The sequence below is a fragment of the Mirounga angustirostris genome, unplaced genomic scaffold, assembly GCF_029215605.1.
Source record: "Mirounga angustirostris isolate CCGP_5_RB_7025 unplaced genomic scaffold, mMirAng1.0.hap1 SCAF_8, whole genome shotgun sequence".
NCBI classification, from domain to species: Eukaryota; Metazoa; Chordata; class Mammalia; order Carnivora; family Phocidae; genus Mirounga; species Mirounga angustirostris.
The window spans coordinates 56,279,676-56,304,063 of NW_026991716.1; the positions used below are offsets into that span (position 1 = coordinate 56,279,676).

The 24,388-nt window shown below is 34.4% G+C and overlaps 1 protein-coding gene across 1 annotated transcript in view; it reads right to left on the minus strand.

Annotated features, from left to right (window-relative positions):
- The window catches only part of EYS (eyes shut homolog), a 164,857-nt gene that overhangs the window by 16,010 nt on the left and 124,459 nt on the right, over positions 1-24,388 (minus strand). Inside the window, 2 exon segments of the mRNA XM_045865411.2 lie at positions 1,418-1,560; positions 12,694-12,859. Of these exon segments, the coding sequence (XP_045721367.2) occupies positions 1,418-1,560; positions 12,694-12,859 (309 nt within the window).

Consider the following 24,388-nt stretch of genomic DNA (forward strand, 5'->3'; position numbering starts at 1 on the left):
TTTATTTAAAGTTGGTAATTATTTTAAAAGAATACAGAGAAATTGAAAGATGTATACAAGATAACTATGATTTGCTTGCTTGTTTCCTAAGAGAAGGTATGCATTTACTTAATTAGTAAATTTAACATAATATGTAATGCTCTTTTATATGCTGATAAAATTAAATATATCTTAAAGATAAAAACTTTAATCATCTATGTGCATAGTCATGCATCTTTGAATGGCTAAATACATACATGTAAAATTATATTAAGCTTAATCCCAATGTTTGTGAATTTTAAAAATATGTATCTAGTTGAGGGCTTAAGTGAAATTAAAAGTTCTGAGAAATTTGAAGTCTATTTGCCTGTTTTTGTAATGCTCTCCAGCTGGTTCTTTTTTTTTCAAAAATTTTATTTATTTATTTGTCAGAGAGAGAGAGAGAAAGAGGGCACAAGCAGGGGGAGCTGTAGGCAGAGCAGGCAGACAGCAAAGGGAGAAGCACACTCCCCGCTCCAGCTGAGCAAGGAGCCTGATGTGGGACTTGATCCCAGGACCCTGGGGTCATGACCTGAGCCAAAAGTAGATGCTTAACTGACTGGGCCACCCAAACATCCCTCCAGCTGGTTCTTTTTGAAGTAAATAGTGACTTGTATTATTTTTTATAATGTTAGCTCAGTGTTAATGGATTTATTCATAATGAAAAGGTTTTACTGAAAATTTTACTGAAAATTTACTGACAAACCTAAAATCTAGTGTTTGTGAGGCACGACTTCCCAGAAAATGTTTCTATAAAATAGCCAAATTAAGGTTTGTCCAGACAAGAGAGTTTACAAATATTCTGTTAATTCTCTAAACTTTTTGGAAAATTCCTCAATCTCTTTGATAAGAAGTTCCTTATTTGTTTAAAATTAAGATTCTAAAATTTTTCTTATTGTTATTTGTTTGATAATATTACCTAATTTGTATAAGATAGACATGAGATGGGGAAAATGAGGGCCATTCTTTGTATTCCTGCCTTAGGCCCCATAATTGTAATGTGGTAAAATTGTCCAGAGATTAGATATCTCCTAGAAATGTACGTATATTCCAAAAGGCAATGGGAATGCTTTATGATCTTTAAACAAAAGGGTGACATAATCACAACTGTGTTCAAGAGGCTTTACTTGGTCAACAAACTGTAACATGAATAGAACACAAAAAGACTAGAGATAAAATGAAATAATTTTTTATTACCTGTCTTTTTATAAATATAAAGCATAAAAAAATGAAAGATTTCCAAGTAGATTGTTGAGAATTTGTTTCTGAGGTTATATATCAGCTACACACACATATTGAAACTGAATGTGCAACTTTAACAATTTTAGCTTTTTTTTTCAAATTAGAAAATTATGAGTTAAAGAGACAAATCAGGAACTACTACATAAATGTACCTTACCTTTATTGTTCCTTCACATAGGAACCAACGTACATAATCAAGGTCTTCAGATGTGTTCACATAGACTGCCTCTTCAGTATAGTTTGCAGAGAGAAAGAAGTAGGCATCAATAATAGCCACTTCACAATTTCCATCTTCAGATCCTTTCAAAAGACTGAAAATTAAATAATCTTTCACAAACTTAAATTTACATGAAATTATCAAAGACAGTCGTCAAATTACTTGGTAATATCAATTTGACAATGTCTATCACAAAATAAGCTTCTATATGTATAGAATCCCAAATCTGATAAAGACAAAGTAGAATAAGGCCCAACTTTCGCATTTTATAAATGAACTGAGAAATAGAGCATCAAAACAAGACACATATTCCAGGCTAGTGTATTTTTTTAAATAATTAAATGTCAAATAAATTTCCAATTAATGATTATAAAGATGATTTCATAGATAAAAATATAATAAATTTTGTATTAAAAGCACTTTTATTCTTTATATACTATAGCTGCAAAAGCAATTATTTCAAAAGTTATTTGGAAAACATCCTTAAAATCTTTATAATAGAAAAATCATTAGTACCCCATCCTAGCACTCTGATAAAAAAGAAGGGAGTGTATTTATATGGGGGTGGGAAGGTGTCAGTATAGATATAGATATGCATACATGTACATATATAATTTAGCTATTTTGCACTCTGTTAGACATAATATCTGTAATACAATAAAAAATGACATTGCAAGAAAGCAAAAGAATGTGACCTATATTCAAGAGGAAAGAGTAAAGGGGCGCCTGGGTGGCTCAGTTGGTTAAGCGACTGCCTTCGGCTCAGGTCATGATCCTGGAGTCCCGGGATCGAGTCCCGCATCAGGCTTCCTACTCAACGGGGAGTTTGCTTCTCCCTCTGACCCTCCTCCCTCTCATGCTCTCTGTATCTCATTCTCTCTCTCTCAAATAAATAAATAAAAACCTTAGAAAAAAAAAAAAAGAAAGTAAAAACATGACCCAGACTTAGAACTATATAAAGATTGTAAAATATCTATGATAAATATGTTGAAGTATCTATAGAAAACGGTTAATATAATTGGTAAACAGGGAATTAGGGAATGAGAGTTTTGGAAATGAAATGTAAACAAACAAAGAAAGAAAGATATCCCAGAATTGTGGAGAGAAAGGAACTAATGCTGAACCTAGAACCTGTGATTTTTATTAATGGTGTAATTCTCAGGTAGTGAAACAACATAGGAGACTGGATACAGTTTCTTTTAAACATAACTAAACCTCCTAGTAAAGTGACCAATAAAATTTGTTAGGTAGATAATATTCATCCACAGAATCCTAGCAAATAGTCCTGTTTTAGAATTGCTTATGGTTAACAAACCTAAAATCTAGTGTTTGTGAGGCACGACTTCCCAGAAAATATTATTTTCTTACAATAACACAACTTACAACTGAATTGTAAAGTAGAGATGGTTCACAAGCTGAAATCTTCCTGCTGTGTGCAAATCTATTTAGATATCTTATATGTAACTCTAGAAAAAAAAAAGGAAGAAGCTAGGAAGCCTTGAGGAATGTTCCAGACCTTTCAACCTTACCAGTGTAATTTAACTGCTAGTAATTTTAAGATTATAAAAATTATTACTAGTTTAGTAATAAAATAATCAGTGGGTGAGATTATCAGCAGATCAGCCACAAGAGAAGAAAATATCTGTAAATTTAATGATGCCAATAAGAATCATATCTTCAATGTGCTGAGATAAAATAACTCAAACATGGCTAACCTAGCCTATATTATCAATTGATAAATGCTCCTTTCTATTTTCTGAAGGAGTTTAAATAGAATTCAATGAACTCTTTATTGAATATTTGGGAGAACTTTGATAAAGACAATATATTTCCAGTGGTTTTCTTTGTGGAAATATATTTTAAAACTAATTATTTTAGAGCTTATAGGACTATTCTGATTTTATCTATATTATTGAATCAGTTTGTCAACTAGTATTTTTCTATGAATTTGTCCATTTCATCTAAGTTGTCCAATTTATAGGCACCGAGTTCTCTATAATGTTGTATCTGATTAAATATTTGGACCTAACTGAGATATCATCCCTTCTTCCTCCCAAAGCCTCAAAAAGGAGGTAATGATAAAATAAAACAAAAGTGTTAACTCACAAAGAGAATGAGAAGGAGGCAACAGTGAGCAAATATTTTCTGAGCAAATATTTTCAATAAATTTCAAGAAGCTGAAAAGATGGTGGAAATGTAGTAACAAAATTATCAGAATGGCAATAATCAAAAGACAAAAGTGTAATTAGAGGACATACTTATAAAAAACCAAATTCATGTACTTGGCAGATATCTTAAGATACTCAGGACTTAAACGTGTCTGAGAATGTAGTACTGGGTTCTGGCAACAGGGAAAGTAGTTGACATAGCTTTTCTTTCAAATCACAAATCCAGGTAATTATTCTGACCCACCACTCATCTCCCTGCTGGCCCACAAACAAATAATTTTCAAGGTGTATTCTCAGGAGAAAGAGGATCTTAGAGTCTCCTGCCTCAAGGATACCAAGCTCATTGGAATTCTGCCATTGAATGGCCAGCTGTCAACTTGCAATCCTCCAATAGAGCTGCCATTTATCAAAACCCATGTTCACATGGTAAGCTTCCAATAAGTATTGTTAGGTCATCACCATTAAATATGATTATCCAACATTTGGCAGAAAGATTCCAAATAAGAAAAAATAAACCATCATTAAAAATACTTACAGAAACAGAGACACTGAATGGAAGAAAAAAATTTAAAACTAATCAAAACTGTAATAATCTTAGAGTTACAAGAAAATTTGTTTTATCTATATAAAAGAACAGAATGTCATGGAAATGTACAATTTAGACAAGAGTAAAAATGTCTAGAAAAGTAAAAAAAATAAAAAATTCAACACTAGTTTTCATATATTTAATTGGGGGAATAGAGTAGAAAATAGGGCAAAATAAAAATAAACGGAAAACATAAGAATTATGAGAAAATGGGATCAATTTAGGAGAGGCAATATCAAATTTTTGGGCTTAGAGGCACAGAAATAGGAACAGAAAAGACGGATTATTAGTGAAATAATACAGAGATTACCCCAAAATTGAAAGGCACATGCTTCCATATAAAAGGGTTTATCAAGTGCTTACACATGAACAAGAATACAGTCATGGGAATGTAAATTGGTGCAGCCACTATGGAAATCAGTATGGAGGTTCCTCAAAAAAAATTAAAAATAGAACTCTTATATGGTCCCACAACTCCACTTCTTAGTATTTATCTCATGTTAACAAAAATACTAATTCAAAAAGATATATGCATCCCCATGTTCACTGCAGAATTATTTACAATAGCTAAGGCATGAACAATCTAATTGTCCATCGGTGGGTGAATAGCACATGCACATGTGCACACACACACACACAGAAATATTATTTGGTCCTAAAAAAAGAAGAAAATCTTGCCGTTTGCAACAACATAGATGGAACTTAAGGGCATTATGCTAAGTGAAATAAGTCAGACAGAGAAAGATAAATACAGTATATTTCAATTATATGTAGAATGTAAAAGGGAAGAAAAAACAGAAACGCATAGATACAGAGAACAGATTTGTGGTTGCCAGAAGTGGGAGTGGCGGATAGGAGAAACACATGATGGTGATCAAAAAGTACAAACTTCCAGTTATAAAATAAATAAGTCCTGGGATGGGATCAATGTACAGCATGGTGACTATAGCTAACAATACTGTATTGTATATTTGAAAGTTGCTAAGAGAGTAAATCTTGAAAGTTCTTATCACAAGAAAAGAAATGTAACCATGTGTGGTATGGATATTAACTAGAATTATTATGGTGACTGTTTTGCAATACATACAAATATAGAATCCTTATGTTATACATTTGAAACTAACATAATGTTATATGGCAATTATTAACTCAATTTTAAAAATTTATGATCTAAAACATAAACCCCAACATAGTGGAATTTTAGAACACTGGAGTAAAGAACATAGAAAAAGCCTTCCAGGGAGATAACCACAAGTTGAGTATAAAAAATCAAAAGGTGACTTGTTACATACACAATTCCACATTACTGCATGCCTTCCTTTCTTTTTGCTGTATTATATATCTCATGGATTGCCATATCAGTACAAGGAGCATTGCATAATCATTTTTACATTTGTGTTCATTCTTTTGCTCAAATAACCAATGATGCCAATTATAATCTTGTACATATATTACTTAGCATGTGGATGGAAGCATGTGTGATGGGAAAGCTAAGTCAAACAGTATACACATTTATAATATTGATGGATATTGTGAAATGGCTTGCTCAGATTTTATAATGATTTTACATTTCATGAGCAATGTATAAAATCTCTCAAATTTTTGCCATATTTATGAAAGATTATATATTTATGTTTTTAAAATCTGCTTTGTTCTCATTATGAGTAAAGCTGAACACTTTCTCGTATATTTAGGAATACTTTTTATACCTTCTGAACAGTTTTTGTTTGTTTGTTTTGCTGTTTGACTGCTTCCATGATGTCGTCCACAGACACTTTTTCTTGTCATGTAGTCGAATGACTAGTCTTTTCTTTCTGGCAACTAAATTTTGGTTGGTAGCTGAAAAAAGGTCTTCCCCATCCAAATTTATAAAGTAATTCTCCAAAATTTTTCTGATATATTTATCATTTAAATTTTTATTTTAAAAACTTATTGATATGAATTTAACTCAGAGTATTCTGTTAAGATACAAATCAGACTTTTTTTTTTTTTTCCAGATGATGATCCAGTTGTTCAAGCTCAATTACTGAGCAATTCCTATTTACCCTAATGACTGAGATGGAAATTCTATTAGATGTTAAATTTTCTGTATGACTTGATTTTATTTTTGGACGTTGTATTTGCACAGTTTTGACTATCAGTGCCACAGTACCATGCTCTTCATTATTGAAGCTATATAATATGCTTTATTATTTGGCAGAACTAAATCTCTGCCCCACGACCCACATAATGCACTTTTACAGAGTCTAGCTGGCTTTATTTATTTAGTTTTCCAAGTGGACTTTAATAAATAGAACAAATATAAAAGCATTGGTGTTATTATACTGAAATCTTCATAAATATATAAAAGAATATGGAGATCTGAAATCTTTAATACATTAGGTCTCCTTTCCAATAGCATGGTATATCTGTAGAATTTTTTTTTCCAGATTTGTGTGTTTGTAACTATACTATAGCAATATTTAAAGTTTTCTCAATGTAGAACTCATGTAACATTTTTGTTAATTTTAGTCCTGGGTATTTTAATATTTTCACTGCTGTTTTTTTTTTTTTTTTTCCACTAAATCCTTTAATTGGCTCTTCTCTGTATATGAAAGCCACTTATTTTTATTTATTTATTTTTTTAAAGATTTTATTTATTTATTTGAGAGAGAGAGAATGAGAGACAGAGAGCACGAGAGGGAAGAGGGCAGAGGGAGAAGCAGACCCCCTGCTGAGCAGGGAGCCCGATGCGGGACTCGATCCCGGGACTCCAGGATCATGACCTGAGCCGAAGGCAGTCGCTTAACCAACTGAGCCACCCAGGCGCCCCAAAAGCCACTTATTTTTATTTAATAGTTAACAAAATCCCGTTACTGTAAACATTTTTTATAGGTAATGTAAGTGAAACGTACTAAAATACATTTGGTTTTTAAAACTCAGATTTGTTTTTTAAATCTTGAAGTAAGGCCTGAAAATCTTCTTTTTTTTTTCTTTTAAGATTTTATTTATTTATTTGAGAGAGAGAGCACAAAGGGAGAGCGAGAGGGAGAAGTAGATTTCCCACTAAGTAAAGAGCCCAATGTGGGGCTCGATTCCAGGACTCTGAGATCATGACCTGAGCCAAAGGCAGATGAGCCACCCCCGCACGCCAAGGCCAGAAAATCTTAAATGGATATAGAAATAACAGCAGGTATTTAACAAAAGACTTGAAAGAGGAGCAGTATAATAAGAAAAAGTACTCTTGATCAAGATTGCTTTGGAGATACAGGAATTTCCAATCTCCAATTAATCATTATAAAATTATAAAAGTCATTTAAATGAATAGATTATAATTAATATCTTACAATATCTTTTACCACAAATAAGATCTACTACTTCATGGGGCGCCTGGGTGGCTCAGTTGGTTAAGCGACTGCCTTCGGCTCAGGTCATGATCCTGGAGTCCCGGGATCGAGTCCCGCATTGGGCTCCCTGCTCGGCGGGGAGTCTGCTTCTCCCTCTGACCCCCCTCCCTCTCATGCTCTCTGTCTCTCATTCTCTCTGTCTCAAATAAATAAATAAAATCTTAAAAAAAAAATAATGTTTTGGGAGATTCATCCATGTTACACATATAGTTCTAGTTCATTTAACTTGAAAAGAAAATATGAATTCTTACATTACTGGTAAGAGGGTAAATCTGGACAAATATTTAGTAGAGCAATTTGGAAATACTGAGTAAATTTCAGAGAATATATATCCTATGACCCAGAAATTTCATTTTATACACAATCTTTAGAAACTATCACACATATGCAAAAAATGTGAATAAGGTTTTTGATAGCAGTGATTTTAATAATGAAAACATGGAAGTAATCTAACTAGTGAAATGGACAAATGGTACAATACTATATAACAGCTAAAATAGCATTTTAATAAAGCAGTGTATGGTAATTTTAGAAAAATGATCAAACTATTAAAAACATGTAAGTATACAAATAATACTTGAGAAAATCTATGTGTGAAAAATTACTTAATTTGAAACCTTATAAAGCAAAATATATTCTCTTATACCTCACTCACTATAATTTTTTATATAATCTATTTTTGCTCAGAACCAGTGTATTGGGATTGGATATTTAGTTAGTTCAGGTAGCCAACATATAGTACATCATTAGTGTATTGGGATTGAATGAGCTAACTACAGGAGAAAAATAAGACATCTCCAAAAGAGATGCAGGTCAGTAAATAGGCAAGATCTACTTTGCAATTTTATTTCAATGTTTTTATGCAATGCTGGATAGCAACTGCTTATACCATCTCAGTAAATCACAATCAAAGAAGTCCTTGAAATTAGTGTTATTTAGGGGTCCTCTGCTTTAAGAAAATCTGGCATATTAAAACATGGGCTTAAACATATATAGTAAGGGGCGCCTGGGTGGCTCAGTTGGTTGAGCGGCTGCCTTCGGCTCGGGTCGTGATCCCAGGGTCCCGGGATCGAGTCCCACATCGGGCTTCCTGCTCGGCGGGGAGTCTGCTTCTCCCTCTGACCCTCCTCCCTCTCATGCTCTCTGTCTCTCATTCTCTCTCTCGCAAATAAATAAATAAAATCTTAAAAAAAAAAATAAAAAAAAAAGATCTACTACTTCATAAAGAAAAAAAGAGAATTTAAAGTACATATTGGTTTGCAATATCAATTCAGAAGCACAGAACTCTTTCATTTAGAAAAAGAAAAACTTCACTAACACATATTAAATGTTGTAAATGTGTGTTTCAAATTCAGTTAACGAAGTTGTAATGATCACAAGCTTTAAAAAAAAGAAAGGAATTCAGAGAACTTATGTCTTTATTTTTGCTATGATTTCATCTTTTCTTAACTAGATTCATATTATCTTATTTCACTTCACAACTCATTATCCACTCTGTCAGTATCTCCTTTTCTCAAACCTAATAATACATATAATGAACATAGATGATGACATTGAAAAGAAACGGTGCATGTCAGCTCTTTCTCAAGTTGTGCACTGTAGACCAATTGTCCTTGAAGGGGCTTCTTCTACTTAATTATCATCCCTTCTTTGTAGAGCAATCATATTGGCAAGAATTGATTGGGCGTGTAAGACACTTCACTTAGTTGGTAGAAAAATCTCTTAATTAAAAATAATTTTACTACTGGAAAAATTAATGCACCCCATGCAAATTTACCAGCTTGATTTTAATGTTCCTCTTCAATTATATTTTAAGAGAAAAAAAGGAAATGAGATCTTAACAGCATCAACCGGAAAAAAAAAAAAAAAGAATTACATAAAAGACGTAATTCTATTTACATACTTTCAAAATTTAACCTAACTTCTTTTTTTGTTTTGAAAACTTTCCTGGGAGAATTGTTTTATTGAATCTTTCTACTGGCAGTAAAAAGGAATTTGGGTAGCCCTACTTAACTATTTATTGACTATTTAGCTTCATCACACTGCCTTCTTTAGCTTGGACAGCCCAAGTCATTTAGATTCTCAGAGGTGGAGGTCACATAATTCTTATTTTTGTAATCATCACCTTATGTTCATTAAGTTCTGAACTTAGTTTCATGAAAGGATAATGTCTAAATACACTTACATTACCTTAATGTTAACTGCTCAAAGCTGATTTATGCATGAACAGTTTTGACTTCATATTATCCCATGTCCTAAAAAATCTATTTGTTTTACTTTAAAATAAACTTACTTTATCATTCATAAAACTATGTTTACTCGGGCACCTGGGTGGCTCAGTCATTAAGTGTCTGCCTTCGGCTCAGGTCATGATCCCAGGGTCCTGTGATCGAGTCCCACATTGGGCTCCCTGCTCTGCGGGAAGCCTGCTTCTCCCTCTCCCACTCCCCCTGCTTGTGTTCCCTCATTTGCTGTGTCTCTCTCTGTCAAATAAATAAATAAAATCTTAAAAAAAAAACACTATGTTTACTCAGAGATGATTTATTAACAAGCTGTTTGATTTCCTATTACGCCTCCTATTTTTCCTAAAAATATATTTGCTATTTTATTTTTGTGAATATGTTCCCTGTAGCTATTTTTGGTTCTCAGAGAATTTAATGTTTATAATTTAGTGAATGTATACATGCATTATTTCTACTTTGAGACAAAGGAAAATCGAGTATAAAAATGATGCAGGCCCTGAAGTCCATGAACTGATTGGGCTGGGAACAGTAAATTATGTTTCTCATACCGTGGATGTAAAGCATTTGGGCAGCCTTTCAAGGTCTCTATGTCCACCTTACTACTGTACCACTTTCATTGTTCTCTAATGCAAGTCCAGCAGTAGTAGGTTTTAAAAGTCCCTCAGGTGATTAGAATATGTGGCTAAGGTTTAAAACCACTAAATTAACACAATCCCTAAATAGTCCTGAGACCAGATATATCAGGTAACTTCTCTAACCTCAGTTGTTGTTCTTGTTTGCTTGTTTTGTGTCATTTTTAAAATAGTAAGTATTCATAATACAATCTCCTGAGTTCCTTTTAGCACTAACATAAAATAGTCAACAGGTCATTGCTCTCTTCTACCACTTTTGGTGTTGAGTGTGATTTGTTTAATGAACCGATAACTATTTCTGTCATTAGGGGTTGTTAACTCTTCAGAATAACATTTTAGAGCATAATGAAATAAATTATCATGTCTACTGTCTAAAAAGCTAATTGTTAGTTTACTTCAACACCATTTTAATATAATAGTAGTGCTGTAAGTGCAGCTGTTGTCAGTTGAATAAAATAAGCCATTAGTTGAGAACAGACATATCAAATATACTCATTTGCTGATTGTTGATAAACTATAATGCCAAAATATCATCGACAGAAGAAATAGTCTTTAAAAGATTTACCTGAAGTACCATACAGTGTTAAGAATGTCGATCAATTTGCATGAGCTAAGTCAAATAGTATACAAAGTGTAATCATAGAACAGAAAATTATGTTCATCAAAATAAATTTTGAAATAAGAACTGCCATTGTATAAAATAATTAAAACATATTTAATAAAATGTGTTGGAATTATTTCAAGTGTTAAAGCCAGAAACCTAGAATTCCCATTGACACCTGTCACTTGCTGTCTGTATTCACTTCATAAACAAGAAATTCCATGTACTTCAAGCTTCCATCCCCTCACAAGATAACTAATATTCAACTAATTCTATCAGTTTTCCATTCTCCACTTGATCGCTTTTTAAATGTGTCAAACTCAACAGTGATTTCCTATTCCTTTTAGAATAAAAATATAAATATTTAACCCAGCATTTTAGTTCTGGCATGGCCCTCTCCCCAAATCTTATTTCTATTCTTGCTCTCAGAGATCCAGCCAGGTCTTCAAAGGATTCATCTCTTCTAATTCAGTGGAAGTTTTTTTTAACCCACTTTATTGGGGGTATGATTGACATATAAAAAGTTGTAGATATTTAATGTATACAACTTGATGTGTTTGGAGTTACATATACATATGTGAACCATAATCAAAATCAATGTCATAAATTTATCTATCACCTCTAGAACTTTCTTCCCACCCACTTTGTTTTTTTTGTTATTTTGGTTTTTTTCTTTTGTGATAAGAACATTTAATATAATATCTACCTTCTTAGCAAAATTTTAAATATATAATATGGTACCATTAATCATAGGCCCTATGTTGTACAGTAGATTTCAAAACTGCTTTATCTTGCATAACTGAAACTTTGTATCCTTTGAAACATAGTGTTTTTAAAAATATAATTCCCTCAAACTAAAATGCACTCTTCTCCAACTTCTCTACCCTGGCTTTATTCTTTGTACCTTTGTTCAAGGGTCATTTTATAAAGGAAACCTTACCTGACCTCCCAACTTACACTTCCAATTGTCCATAATTTTTTCATTTTTTTCCTTTCATTATAAGCTTTCATGAGAGGCTATTTCTTTCTGTAGGAACATTTTATTTCAATTTACAATTATACACTCATCATTGTATGTGCCCAATAATTCCTCTCCAAAAAACAGATCTATAAGAGTAGGGAATAGCTCTAGCTTTCTTCATTATTATATATCTTGCACCAAGCAGAATTCCTGGGAGGTAGTGGGTGTTAAGCATACGTCTATTAAAGGAACAAATCAGAGAACACAGTATTAAATACATTTTTTACTTTATTTTGTGTTTTGAGATATAAAATATTTAGTATAATTAGAAAATATACTTACCTAATAGATTTTGAAGTAATTCAGGCATATTTTATTTTATTTTATTTTTTTAAAGATTTTATTTATTTATTTATTTGAGAGAGAGAGACAGAGAGAGAGAGAGAGAGAGAGAGAGAGAGAAACAGCATGAGAGGGGATAGGGTCAGAGGGAGAAGCAGACTCCCCGCCGAGCAGGGAGCCCAATGCGGGACTCGATCCAGGGACTCCAGGATCATGACCTGAGCCGAAAGCAGTCGCTTAACCAACTGAGCCACCCAGGCGCCCTCAGGCATATTTTAAAGAAATTAATTGGATTACCTTTAAATCCCAGTTGCCACACATATTTAAATTGAGGAGGAGGTTGGACTTTCATGGCTCAAATATCATGGCGGATGGTTCCACAGTAGCAGGGGTACAGATGAATTAAGCAAACATTCTTCACAATCCAACACGAGTATCTTGTGCACTCTAAAGTACATACATACTAGAAAAGGAAGCAATGCAAAATGATATATATCTTATTGAAATATGTTTATAAGTATTTTGCTTATAAATATATATAAATATACAGCTGATTTCTAAAAGTACCAATTAAAGTTTATAAGACATACCCTTTATGCTACTTTTGTTTATTTCTTTTATTCTTTTAACTTCTCTTTCTGTACTATCTTTCATCATGTTCATGTTCAAAATGCTTATGTGATATTCTTTTGGCTAGATTGACTCATTCATCAATCTACAACAGTCCCTTATGCTCTGTTTTCTGGGAGATATATATATATCTGATTGGGCTGGGAACAGTAAATTGTTTCTCATACCGTGGATGTAAAGCATTTGGGCAGCCTTTCAAGGTCTCTATGTCCACCTTACTACTGTACCACTTTCATTGTTCTCTAATGCAAAATGATATATATCTTATTGAAATATGTTTATATATATATATATATATATATATATATATATATATATATATATGACAAAGTATGTTCCCTAGTGTGTATTAGCCTGGGTTTTTGTCCTGTTAAGTACACAGCCTGAGGGTGGGACAGACACCATGACCATCCAGGGATCCCACTGTAGCCAGAAGAAGTCCCTGACCAGTAGGGCACCATGAGGTACTCTGACCAAATGCCAGGGGTCAGATAGATTTAAAACTGTGTCAACGGCTCTGACACCAGAGCTTTGTACATGACCCAGCATGTGCCCCAGCCTAGGGCTGCCCCTCCAATGAGTTCATGACAGAGCCAGGAGTCCCAGAGCACCGGCCAGTCAGTGCCTCCAGAGAAGCCCAGGGCTGCTCCCCTAACTGAAGGCACATCACAATGCCAAGAGATGCTCCACTTAGCACTCATACCTTCTACAGAAGGAAACCAATCAGCAGAAATAGCATAATGATTACCCAGTTTCTGAGATCTTCCACCCCACTCAGCTTCCACCCAGACCTAAGTTAATTGGGCTTTTCCTCTAAAGAAGTCACAATTTCGGGGTGCCTGGGTGGCTCAGTCGGTTAAGCGTCTGCCTTTGGCTCAGGTCATGATCCCAGGGTCCTGGGATTGAGCCCCACATCGGGCTCCCTGTTCAGTGGGAAGCCTGCTTCTCCCTCTCCCACTCCCCCTGCTTGTGTTCCCTCTCTCACTGTGTCTCTCTCTGTCAAATAAATAAAATCTTTTAAAAAATAAGTAAGTAAGTAAGTAAGTAAGTAAATAAATAAATAAATAAATAAATAAGTCACAATTTCTGTGGTATATGAACATGTATATTACAAATTAAAAGTAACTATGGTATTAAGAGATACACTATTTAAAGCACAGGTGAACCAATAGGATTAACACAATGAAATGCCAAGGTACTATTCGAATTTGTTGGGTTTTTAAAAATTTGTATATCATTTGAAAATATTTTAATATGATTAGGACATATTTTCTAATAATATGATTTGTCTATGGTGATCCCTAGTATCTTCAAAGACAGAATTTGTATCTGGTTACATCCACAATGGAATTAATAAAATTTAAACAATTTCAAGTCACATTCAAGCCATCATTAAGTTTTAATACAGGCTACTTTACTGAGGTTTTAGAATGGCATAAACTAATAAGATAAATTTAAGCTCTGGGGACAGACTACTATTGCATATTCTGTTTAGAGCATACGCTACATTTATTTCTAACTCTCCAAGCTTTCAGTGAGAAAATTCCCCCGAATTGGCCAAGGTTAGAATAGCTGAGTCATGGGGCGCAAAGAATCACAAACATCTGAAATTTCCTTTATTGCAATTACTACACTAAGTGATCTTTGTACTCACTGTTTCAAGCCATGATGACCTTTTACCTGGGTTCACAATACAATTGCCTAATAGCTAGACAAAATATGAATATTAAAGTGGAAGCCTTTATATTAATTAATAAATGGCCATATAACTAGCTGGAATCAACACTAAAGATGAGAAATAATCTGAAAAATTAATTAATTGATTAATTAATTAAGGAAAAGTAGTCATTCTGAATTCGTGTGGACATGGTAACTAATAAAATACTACCTATTAAAACACTATTTTCTTAATTCTTATAAACTTAAATAGAAAGACTTGATGATTCAGCATAATTTGACCAAATTGGTGTCTGTAAAACTCAGTTACTCTAAAATGGCCTCTCTTTTACATTAAAGTTAATTTCCAGTAGTATGAATGGTCTTCTCTGCCATTAAGTTACCTAAGGTTCTACAGTGACCTCAGATAACATGGTAGTAATAATTTTTCTCCATCAATTTTATTTGGTTCCATGAGGATTAAAAACATTCACATGGAAACGCTCACTTAACTATTTTATTTTTTAATTCCCCCAAATTAACACTTGGAATTAATGCTTTAAAAATAATCCTTAGGGGCGCCTGGGTGGCTCAGTCGTTAAGCGTCTGCCTTCGGCTCAGGTCATGATCCCAGGGTCCTGGGATCGAGCCCCGCATCGGGCTCCCTGCTCAGCGGGAAGCCTGCTTCTCCCTCTCCCACTCCCGCTGCTTGTGTTCCCTCTCTCACTGTGTCTCTCTCTGTCAAATAAATAAATAAATAAATCTTAAAAAAAAAAGAAAAAAAAAATCCTTAGTTTTTTTTTTTTTTGCAGGAGGGCAGAAAATAATCCTTAGTTTTAATACTCCTCATTGAATTCATGTATTAGGTAACAAATGTTTGTTAGAAAATCTGTGGCAGTCTGGAAATCTGTGGCAGCAATCCTGTGGAAATCTGTGGCAGTTTCAACCTTCATCCATGAAATAGAAATATGGCTCTTTTTATATAAAATGGGTTAAACTGTTGTGGTAGAGTGGATTTAGTGTGACCAACTCAACTGTTAGCCTGGGACTTGACCTTGTTTGTATTGAAATTCCTGTGTCCAATGAAGGCACTCCATCCTCTGCAAACCACGATAGTTAGTTGTCCTCAGTAGATTATACATTCAAAGTATTATTCCTGAAATGAATGAGAATGAGGAACAGAGCTGAGCTGGCATGTGATGATAGAAATTATCTTCTGTTGTTTCAGGCCTCTGAAATATTTGTGTATGCACCTGTGTGTTTGTGGGGGTTAACCACCACAGCATAACTTATCTAACACTCTTTTTTTTTTTTTTTAAAGATTTTATTTATTTATTTGACGGAGAGAGAGGCACAGTGAGAGAGGGTACAGCAAGAGAGGGCACACAAGTAGGGGGAGTGGGAGAGGGAGAAGCAGGCTTCCCGCGAGCAGGGAGCCTGATGCGGGGCTTGATCCCAGGACCCTGGGACCGCGACTTGAGCCAAAGTCAGACGCTTAACGACTGAGCCACCCAGGCGCCCCACTTACCTAACACTCTTATCAAAAGTTTCCTCAATCTAGAGATGAGACTAAACTCATTTTCTGAGGATTGTTTCAAATTTGAATATCTATCAACTATATTAAATTTGCCCTTATCCTACAAAATATATAGCTCATATTTCTGTAAGAAAATTAATATTACATTTATTGCAGTAAATAGTGTATATTTATAAATTGCTAATAAAATATATACAGAAAATAGCAGTGTCAATTTATCCTGTACTTGACTGCCAAGTTTATATATAAAAATTGAAAATGGCAAACAATTCAGCATTTATACTATTTCTTTTGGAAGTGAGTGGGGTGCCAGGGGGCGGGGATATACAAACATGCATTTGGATGTGAACATCTATCTTGTTGTTGACAGTGAACTAATTGACTGGCACATATTAGAAACCTACACTTGAACTGACTTTGAACTTCAATAAGCCTGTGAGAGCATAATTTTGGTAAACAAAGAGTGAAATTAAGACAATGATGAAGTAGTTTCACAATGGCAGTAAAAAGAAGCAAGAAAATCAAGAGAATGGCCCATAAAAAGGAAAGCAATCATTTTTTTTTTTTTTTGGCATCACATGTCAGTATATGTTATATCAGAAAGGAGCAAATTTTGCAGTACCAAAGTTTAATGACTTTTATTTGATTGACACAAAATACATATTCATAAAAATTTTATAATCCTAACCAACTGATTTAACATCTCATATGCCAAATGTATTTGATGATGCTTTCCTTAAGGTTTTTCCTTTTTTTATAAAGGGAGACTGATCTTGATTGATAGTATGAAGAAACTTTAAAAACAACTCTAGATGTTGATTTATTATTCTAACAGCCACATTTCTTAGGCTAGATAATGATTTCTTTTAGATATCCTGCTTCTCTTGCTGTATTAAGTATCTTAAACTTCTCTCTTTCAAAGAAACTATATCCCTAAATCATGCCTTATACTTAGGACTACAAGATCTATATTCCCTGATGATTCTATATTTATATTTATTTTAAGCACTTATCAATTTTTATAAACTGTGTAAGAATATGTAGACATGTTTTGCCTAGGTCTATTTTACTATTTTGGAGTGAAGAAAAATTAAATTTATATATAATATATGAATATATATTATATAAGTACATAGATAATGTAATATAAATAATATGAAATTATTTTATAAATAATTACATATTTATATAATTATATAATAAACAGAATTATTTATTTATAAATATAATATAAATATATATGTGTAAATATATAATAATATATTATCTACAAAATAAATAGTATGTATTTAAAGATTTTATTTATTTATTTTTAGAGAAGGAGAGAGAGTGCACATGGGAGGGGCAGAGGGAGAAGGAGAGAGAGAATCTCAAACAGACTCATGCTGAGCACGGAGCCCACGGCAGGGCTCAATCTCACGATCCTGAGATCTTGACCTGAGCTGAAATCAAGAGTCTGACACTTAACGACGGAATCACCCAGATGCTCCATTATCCATATGTATTTAAAGTGTTTACTTAGCAAGTGATATTCTCCCCCACCTTTTCTTGGCTTTTTACGTTTTGAGGTTTTTTTAAGTATTTATTTTTATTTCAGTTAGTTTACATACAGGTGTACAATAGAGTGATTCAACAATTCCATACATCACCCAGTGTTCATCACAAGTGCAATTTTTAATCCCCATCACCTATTTAACTCATCCCCTCCCCCTCCCCCTCTGGTAACTAACAGTTTGTTCTCTATAATTAACAGTCTGTTTCTTGATTTTTCATTCTCTCTTTTTTCCCTTTTCTCATTTGTTTTGTTTCTTAAATCCCACATATGAGTGAAATCATATGGTATTTGTCTTTGTCCTACTGACATATTTCACTTAGAATTATACAGTCTAGCTCCATTCATGTCATTGTGAATGTCAGATTTCATTCTTGGCTAAATTATATATAATTATATAGTTATAGATATATATTATATATATATTATTATGTTCGATGGAATCACTGAGTTCCTTAAGTCTATTGTTTTGCATAATTTTTTTCTCTCTTTTGTTCAGCTTGATTACTTCCCATTACTCTGTCTTCTAGGTCATTATTTAATTCCTCTGCTTGCTTCTTCCTGCCTTCCATTTATTCCATCAAGTGTGTTTCTGATTTTGGTTTTGAGCCCCTTATCTCTGCTGTTATTCCTTATCTGTGTCAACGGTCTCACTGATGTCCTCCACTCTTCTCTCAATTCCAGTAAGTATCTTCATATTTTTTAAAGATTATTTATTTATTTATTTATTTATTTATTTATTTATTTAGTGAGGTGGGGAGAGAAAGAGAAAGAGAGAGAGCAGAGGGAGTGGCAGAGGGAGAGCGAGAGAATCTCAAGCAGACTCCCTGCTGAGCAAGCCAAGCCCCCTGACCTTTAAAACTCTAGGCTTTAAGCCCTGCTGATTGTCAGAAGTCACAAAATTTGGTCCCTTTTGATTTCCAAGCCAGTTGCTATGGGGATTCCTTTTCCTCATGAGCTCCCAGCCTTTCTCCATGACTGCAGCTCCCTTCCCACCACAAAGGCCAAGATCCGTTTCTCTCCCTACCCCTGTCTCCATCTTTGCAGCCTCCTTTGATGTAACCCTTTCTCTTAGTTGTGGGGTTTGTTCTGTCAGTCTTCAGGGCAATTTCTGGGATATTCAGGATGATTTGATAGTTACCTAGTTGTCATCATAGTTTTTCCTGTATCATTTTTTTTTAAAAGATTTTATTTATTTATTTGAGAGAGAGAGAATGAGAGAGAGCAAGCACATGAGAGGGGGGAGGGTCAGAGGGAGAAGCAGACTCCCTGCCGAACAGGGAGCCCGATGCGGGACTCGATCCCGGGACTCCAGGATCACAACCTGAGCCGAAGGCAGTCGCTTAACCAACTGAGCCACCCAGGCGCCCCTGTATCATTTTTTATAATCAATTTCTACCTCACTGATTTTACATTTTATATTTAGCTACTTAAATATTAAATATTTTCCTAAATAAGCTACCGAATATATTTTCATAAATGGGTAGATATGAGTATGACTTTACCTGCTGGTTCTCATAAAATAGATCAAATTGGACCATATTAAAAATACTAAAATTCACCACGGCATCCTCTTTGGGGGTGATTCTAGATAATTTTATAATTTCTTCAGGTCTTTCTTATATTTAAATCAGGAGTTTTAATGAGGAAATTAGGGACAATGTGCTTCTGTGGGTCAATTAGGTTCATTTTAAAGTTCAGCTCATTCACCTTGGTTACCACCACTGAGTTATTAAAATCATTACTAAAGAGATAGAATAGAATTAAAAAGAAGTGGTTAGAAAATTAGAACTTTGGGGCACCTGGGTGGCTCAGTTGGGTAAGCGGCTGCCTTCGGCTCAGGTCATGATCCCAGGGTCCCCGGGATTGAGCCCCGCATTGGGCTCCCTGCTCGGCGGGGAGCCTGCTTCTCCCTCTAACTCTGCCTGCCTCTCTGCCTACTTGTTCTCTCTCTCTATCTCTCTGTCAAATAAATAAATAAAATCTTAAAAAAAAAAAGAAAATTAGAACTTTGCAGAGTAAGAGTAACAGAGGCACCTAGTTTTTTAAAACTGAAATTTATGTATCCTGATTTCTATATTCACTGTTCAAATGAGATGAGTAATTTTAATTTTCTTTGCAAGAAAATTTAACTGGGTGACAGTCTATATTAAGCCTTTTTGTTACAATTATGTAGTTAAACTTTGCACCTCATTGTAAAGAGTTCTAGTCATCAGCATATTGTCAGAAGGAATTTTTGTAAATTAAGAAAGATTGCTTGCAAAAACATACTAACTTTGTGAAGGGCATCTAGAAAGATAAAGAATTAGGACTTCAGGTGATTAGCTGAGAAAAATTGGTAACTGACAAAGAAGTGGTGAAGCAAATGCCTTTCTCTGTTCACATAACAGATGTAAGAATAATTAGGGGCTGGCCCAGATTTGCTAATAGTAAATCTAGTCAAAATACAATGGCAACAACCAACAAAAATACTGCCGCTCCTATTCTTTCAGGACGTACAAGATTCCTTTTGTGACCATTCATCTGCATGCAATTCTTATTCCCTGAACTTTTCTGTCCAATCATAGGTTCAGGTAAGAAAAGATTATGAAGAGCTGGGGAAAGGAGGTAGGAAATATATTTAACATTAAGCCATCAGTTTGAGGAAATAATTCTTCTTTTTTTCTTTCTCCAAATTTTTCTTTAAATTGCAGTTAGTTAACATACAATGTAATATTAGTTTTAAGTATAGAATTTAGTGATTCACCACTTACATACAACACTCAGTGCTCATCACAAGTGCCCTCCTTAATACCCTATCACCTATATAACCCATCCTCATGCCCACTTCCCCTCCAGTAACCCACAGTTGGTCCCCCATAGTTAAGATCTGTTTCTTCATTTGCCTCTCTTTCTCCCCCTATGTTCATTTGTTTTGTTTCTTAACTCTCACATATGAGTGAAATCACATGGTATTTGTCTTTCTCTGACTGATTTATTTTGCTTAGTGTAAGACTCTCTAGATCCATCCACGTCTTTGCAAATGGCAATATTTCATTCCTTTTTAATCCTTCCTTATATATTTTTTTAAAAGATTTTAGTTATTCATTTAAGAGAGAGAGAGAAAGAGCACAAGCAGAGGGAGAAGCAGAGGGGAGGGAGAAGCAGACTCCCCGCTGAGCTGGGAGCCCAACGTGGGGCTTGATCCCAGGACCTGGAGATCATGACCTGAGCTGAAGGCAGACACTTAACCATCTGAGGCACCCAGGAGCCCCTAAGATACAATCATCAAACCTAAACTTAGAATGACTACTGTAAAGCATGGGATAGGACCATGACCTGTCTTATTCAGCAGTGTATGCCTAGGTACAGTTTCTACAAAGTAGTTTTTCCATAAATATTATTTCATTAAGAACAACTAGTCACATGGCACAAATAAGAAGGCTACAAAATCTGAGATGAAAAGAAGGGTAGAAGCATTTTCCATAGAGACCCCTGACAAAGGCTTTCACCAAAACTTATTGTGGAAGAATGAAAGTTAGTTAACCCATGGGCCTCTGTGATTACCCCTGATTACATCTGCCCTCAAGATGATAGCTGTATAGTAAATTATGTATGATTCTCACTTTGTAGTGTTGATCACCTCATTTTTAATTAATGCTTTCATTGGTTTCTTAGAGTGCTAGGTGAAACATAACTTCATAATTTGTTAATGATAATATCAGGATCATATAGATCACAATTTATAAAAACTCGGTGTCCATATTGGGGAAGAATACCAGTTAAACAGTGTTCCATGTATAAACCAGCCCTGGTGCAATGCCTGTTATACCAGACAAGTAATTGATAGAACCCCATTTAATTCTCCAATGTATCCTGGTGTGGGTGATAGATTAGTAAGTCACGTACACATGCAGGATATGTTAGCAGGGGCTATTCCTGTCTGAGTGAGTAATGGAAGAGCAAAATGTTAAAAGACAAGATCTCACTTTATGAGCATGCCTGCTGTTTCCCTAAGTAGGTGACAAATGGACTCACAAGCACGCCTACCATTTCAAAGTAAACACAGAATTTTAACCAATGAATGATGAGCCTATTCCTTCCAAGATACAGAACCAACCTTTTTGTCTGACCTGCACTGATTCATCTGTATCAATTAGTTACAGACAGTCCTAAAACTAGATTTCAACTATTCACAGGATTGCACTAGTTTGGAGTAGGTTGTCACTTCTTATACTTAAGCTGTTTTAATTTACTTTATCACCTGACATAAAAATTCTGCTGAAAGTAGGCAAAAGAAACGATAAAATGTATGCTTGAAACACCCTCCGTTCTTGCTTTTATAAATTGATAATAGTATAAAATCAAATAAAATCAATTTTTTAAATATGAGAGTTTTTTAATATATTCATAATTTAGGTTTATTCATCATTAGCTATTATACAGCTAGTACTAATTATTATAATCACATAAAAATATGTGGAATTGCAGTTATTATTTATTGTAAATCAGTTAATTCTTCGAAGATGGGGATACCTGTTGCTTAATCATTGCTTGCCGCCTAGGAAGGCAGTGTCAAGGGGACTCAGCTAATACTATGTGAGTCCAACCGTAAAAGAAGTTCCTACCACTTTTTGTTATTAACAACGTAGGACAATAAAATCATTTGGCAATCAGTTAAACACTAACCCTAGGAAAATTTTTTTTCTTGAGTTCTTTGAAAAAATTTATTCCAAGTCAAAACATGTTGTTTGTGCTTGCTTATTTAAAATATGCTTGGGATTCAAATGATTAAAATATATTGCAGAACTAAAATAAAGAAGTAACATATGCACAGGAAAAAGACTTAAAAGTTTAAAGCTACTGTGAGGACATGATTCTCTTTCAAACATTATTTTAGGCAACATCAACTTCCCTACCAAAAATCTGAACAGAACAGGATAAATTACCCACTTAATGAAGTAGATAGAGAAAGTCATTGAGAAACTAGTCTATGAAAGAGAGAGAAGAGCAAAGGAGTAACAATTTCTGAGGTATAAGACATGGACCAGGAGATTATTGAAGTGGACCCTGATTATATAGCCTTCCTAAAGCTACTTCAAGCAGTTCAATGACTCTTTAATTTAGCCATTTTATGTTTAATAAATCTGGAATCCTGCTCCTGCCTCCCCCCTCCTTAAAAACAAAGTAGAGAGAACTCGTTCTCATCATGTATTTCATGCTACTTAACCTCTAAATTTTTCAGCTAAATGTTCAATAATATAAATAAGAGGAAAAATTGAAACAAATTTGGTGTGCCTAGGTGGCTCTTCCCCCAGGTCATGCTCTCTCTCACGCTCTCTCTCTCTCTCTCAAATAAATAAAATCTTAAAAAAATTCAAACAAATTTAATCTAAGTCAGTATTTCAATATTTTTAAAAAGATTTCATTTATTTATTTGTCAGAGAGAGAGAGAGCACAAGCACGGGGAGTGGCAGGCAGAGGCAGAGGGAAAGCAGGCTCCCCACTGAGCAGGGAGCCCTATGCGGGACTCAACCCAAGGACACTGAGATCATGACCTGAGTGGAAGGCAGACGCTTAACCATCTGAGCCACCCAGGCATCCCTAAGTCAGTATTTCAGAGGGAAGGACTGAAAAGCAGAGTTTGTGACCAACCAGCATATATACTTCTTTCTGAACTGAAAGTAACTAGTCTATTCCCAACAAAGGAAGAAAAAGAATAAGAAAGCAATTTGATTTAACCAACTCTATGTACCTAACTCAGTTGCAGCACCCACATAAACTGGAAAAAATGTTTCTCAATTTAGAATGTTATCTTATGCTAGGGGTCTGCTAGTTTGAGACAAAAGCTTCTCTTCTTTAAGTCTGAGCTTCTTTAACTTTCATGACGACTGTTTTTCTTTCTGTGCACAGGTTTTACTATTCTCCAACTTACACAACCTAAACTTCCTAAGTCCAGTTTTCTCAACCACAGTGGTATAAATATTTGGACCTGATATTTCTTTGTTGTGGGGGCTGTCATGTCCATTGCGAGATGCTTAGCAGCAAACCTGGCTGCTAAGGCAGGCACCAGAAGCAGACACAATCTGTATTTGTGACAACCATAAATGTCTCTAGACATTTGTATCCCCCAGGGGACAGAAATTACACTTGGTTGCTCTGGGATCTTTTGTATCTGACCTTACCTATTCTTTTCCAGAGATGTCTATATCTCTCACCACAAACTATGGCACTATCCATCCATTCTCTAAACCTCAAGAAATGTCTCTGAGGATTGATAAAGAATGAACGTATTGCTGTATTTTTCTGGTTGAGGGTACAATTACAAGGTACCTTTACGAGCTAAGGATAGTTATGGGCCAGTAGGAAATAGTTTCAGCTTTTCTGTTCAACTTAGGCTTTAGTAGCAGATCATAGTGTAAATATTAGATTTTTTCATTTTGTGTATGTGTGCAAACTAATATTTTGAGTGTCTATAACATATTTAGCTTATCCAGCATTCCTTTCTTTGATTTGTTGACCTTTACATTTTTTTACATTAAAAAAAAAACCAACATTGAGGGGTATTTTGTGTATCACATAATTCTTTCCGTCTTCACCAAATGTATCTCTCCCCAAATTCAGTGTCAAGTTAGCTT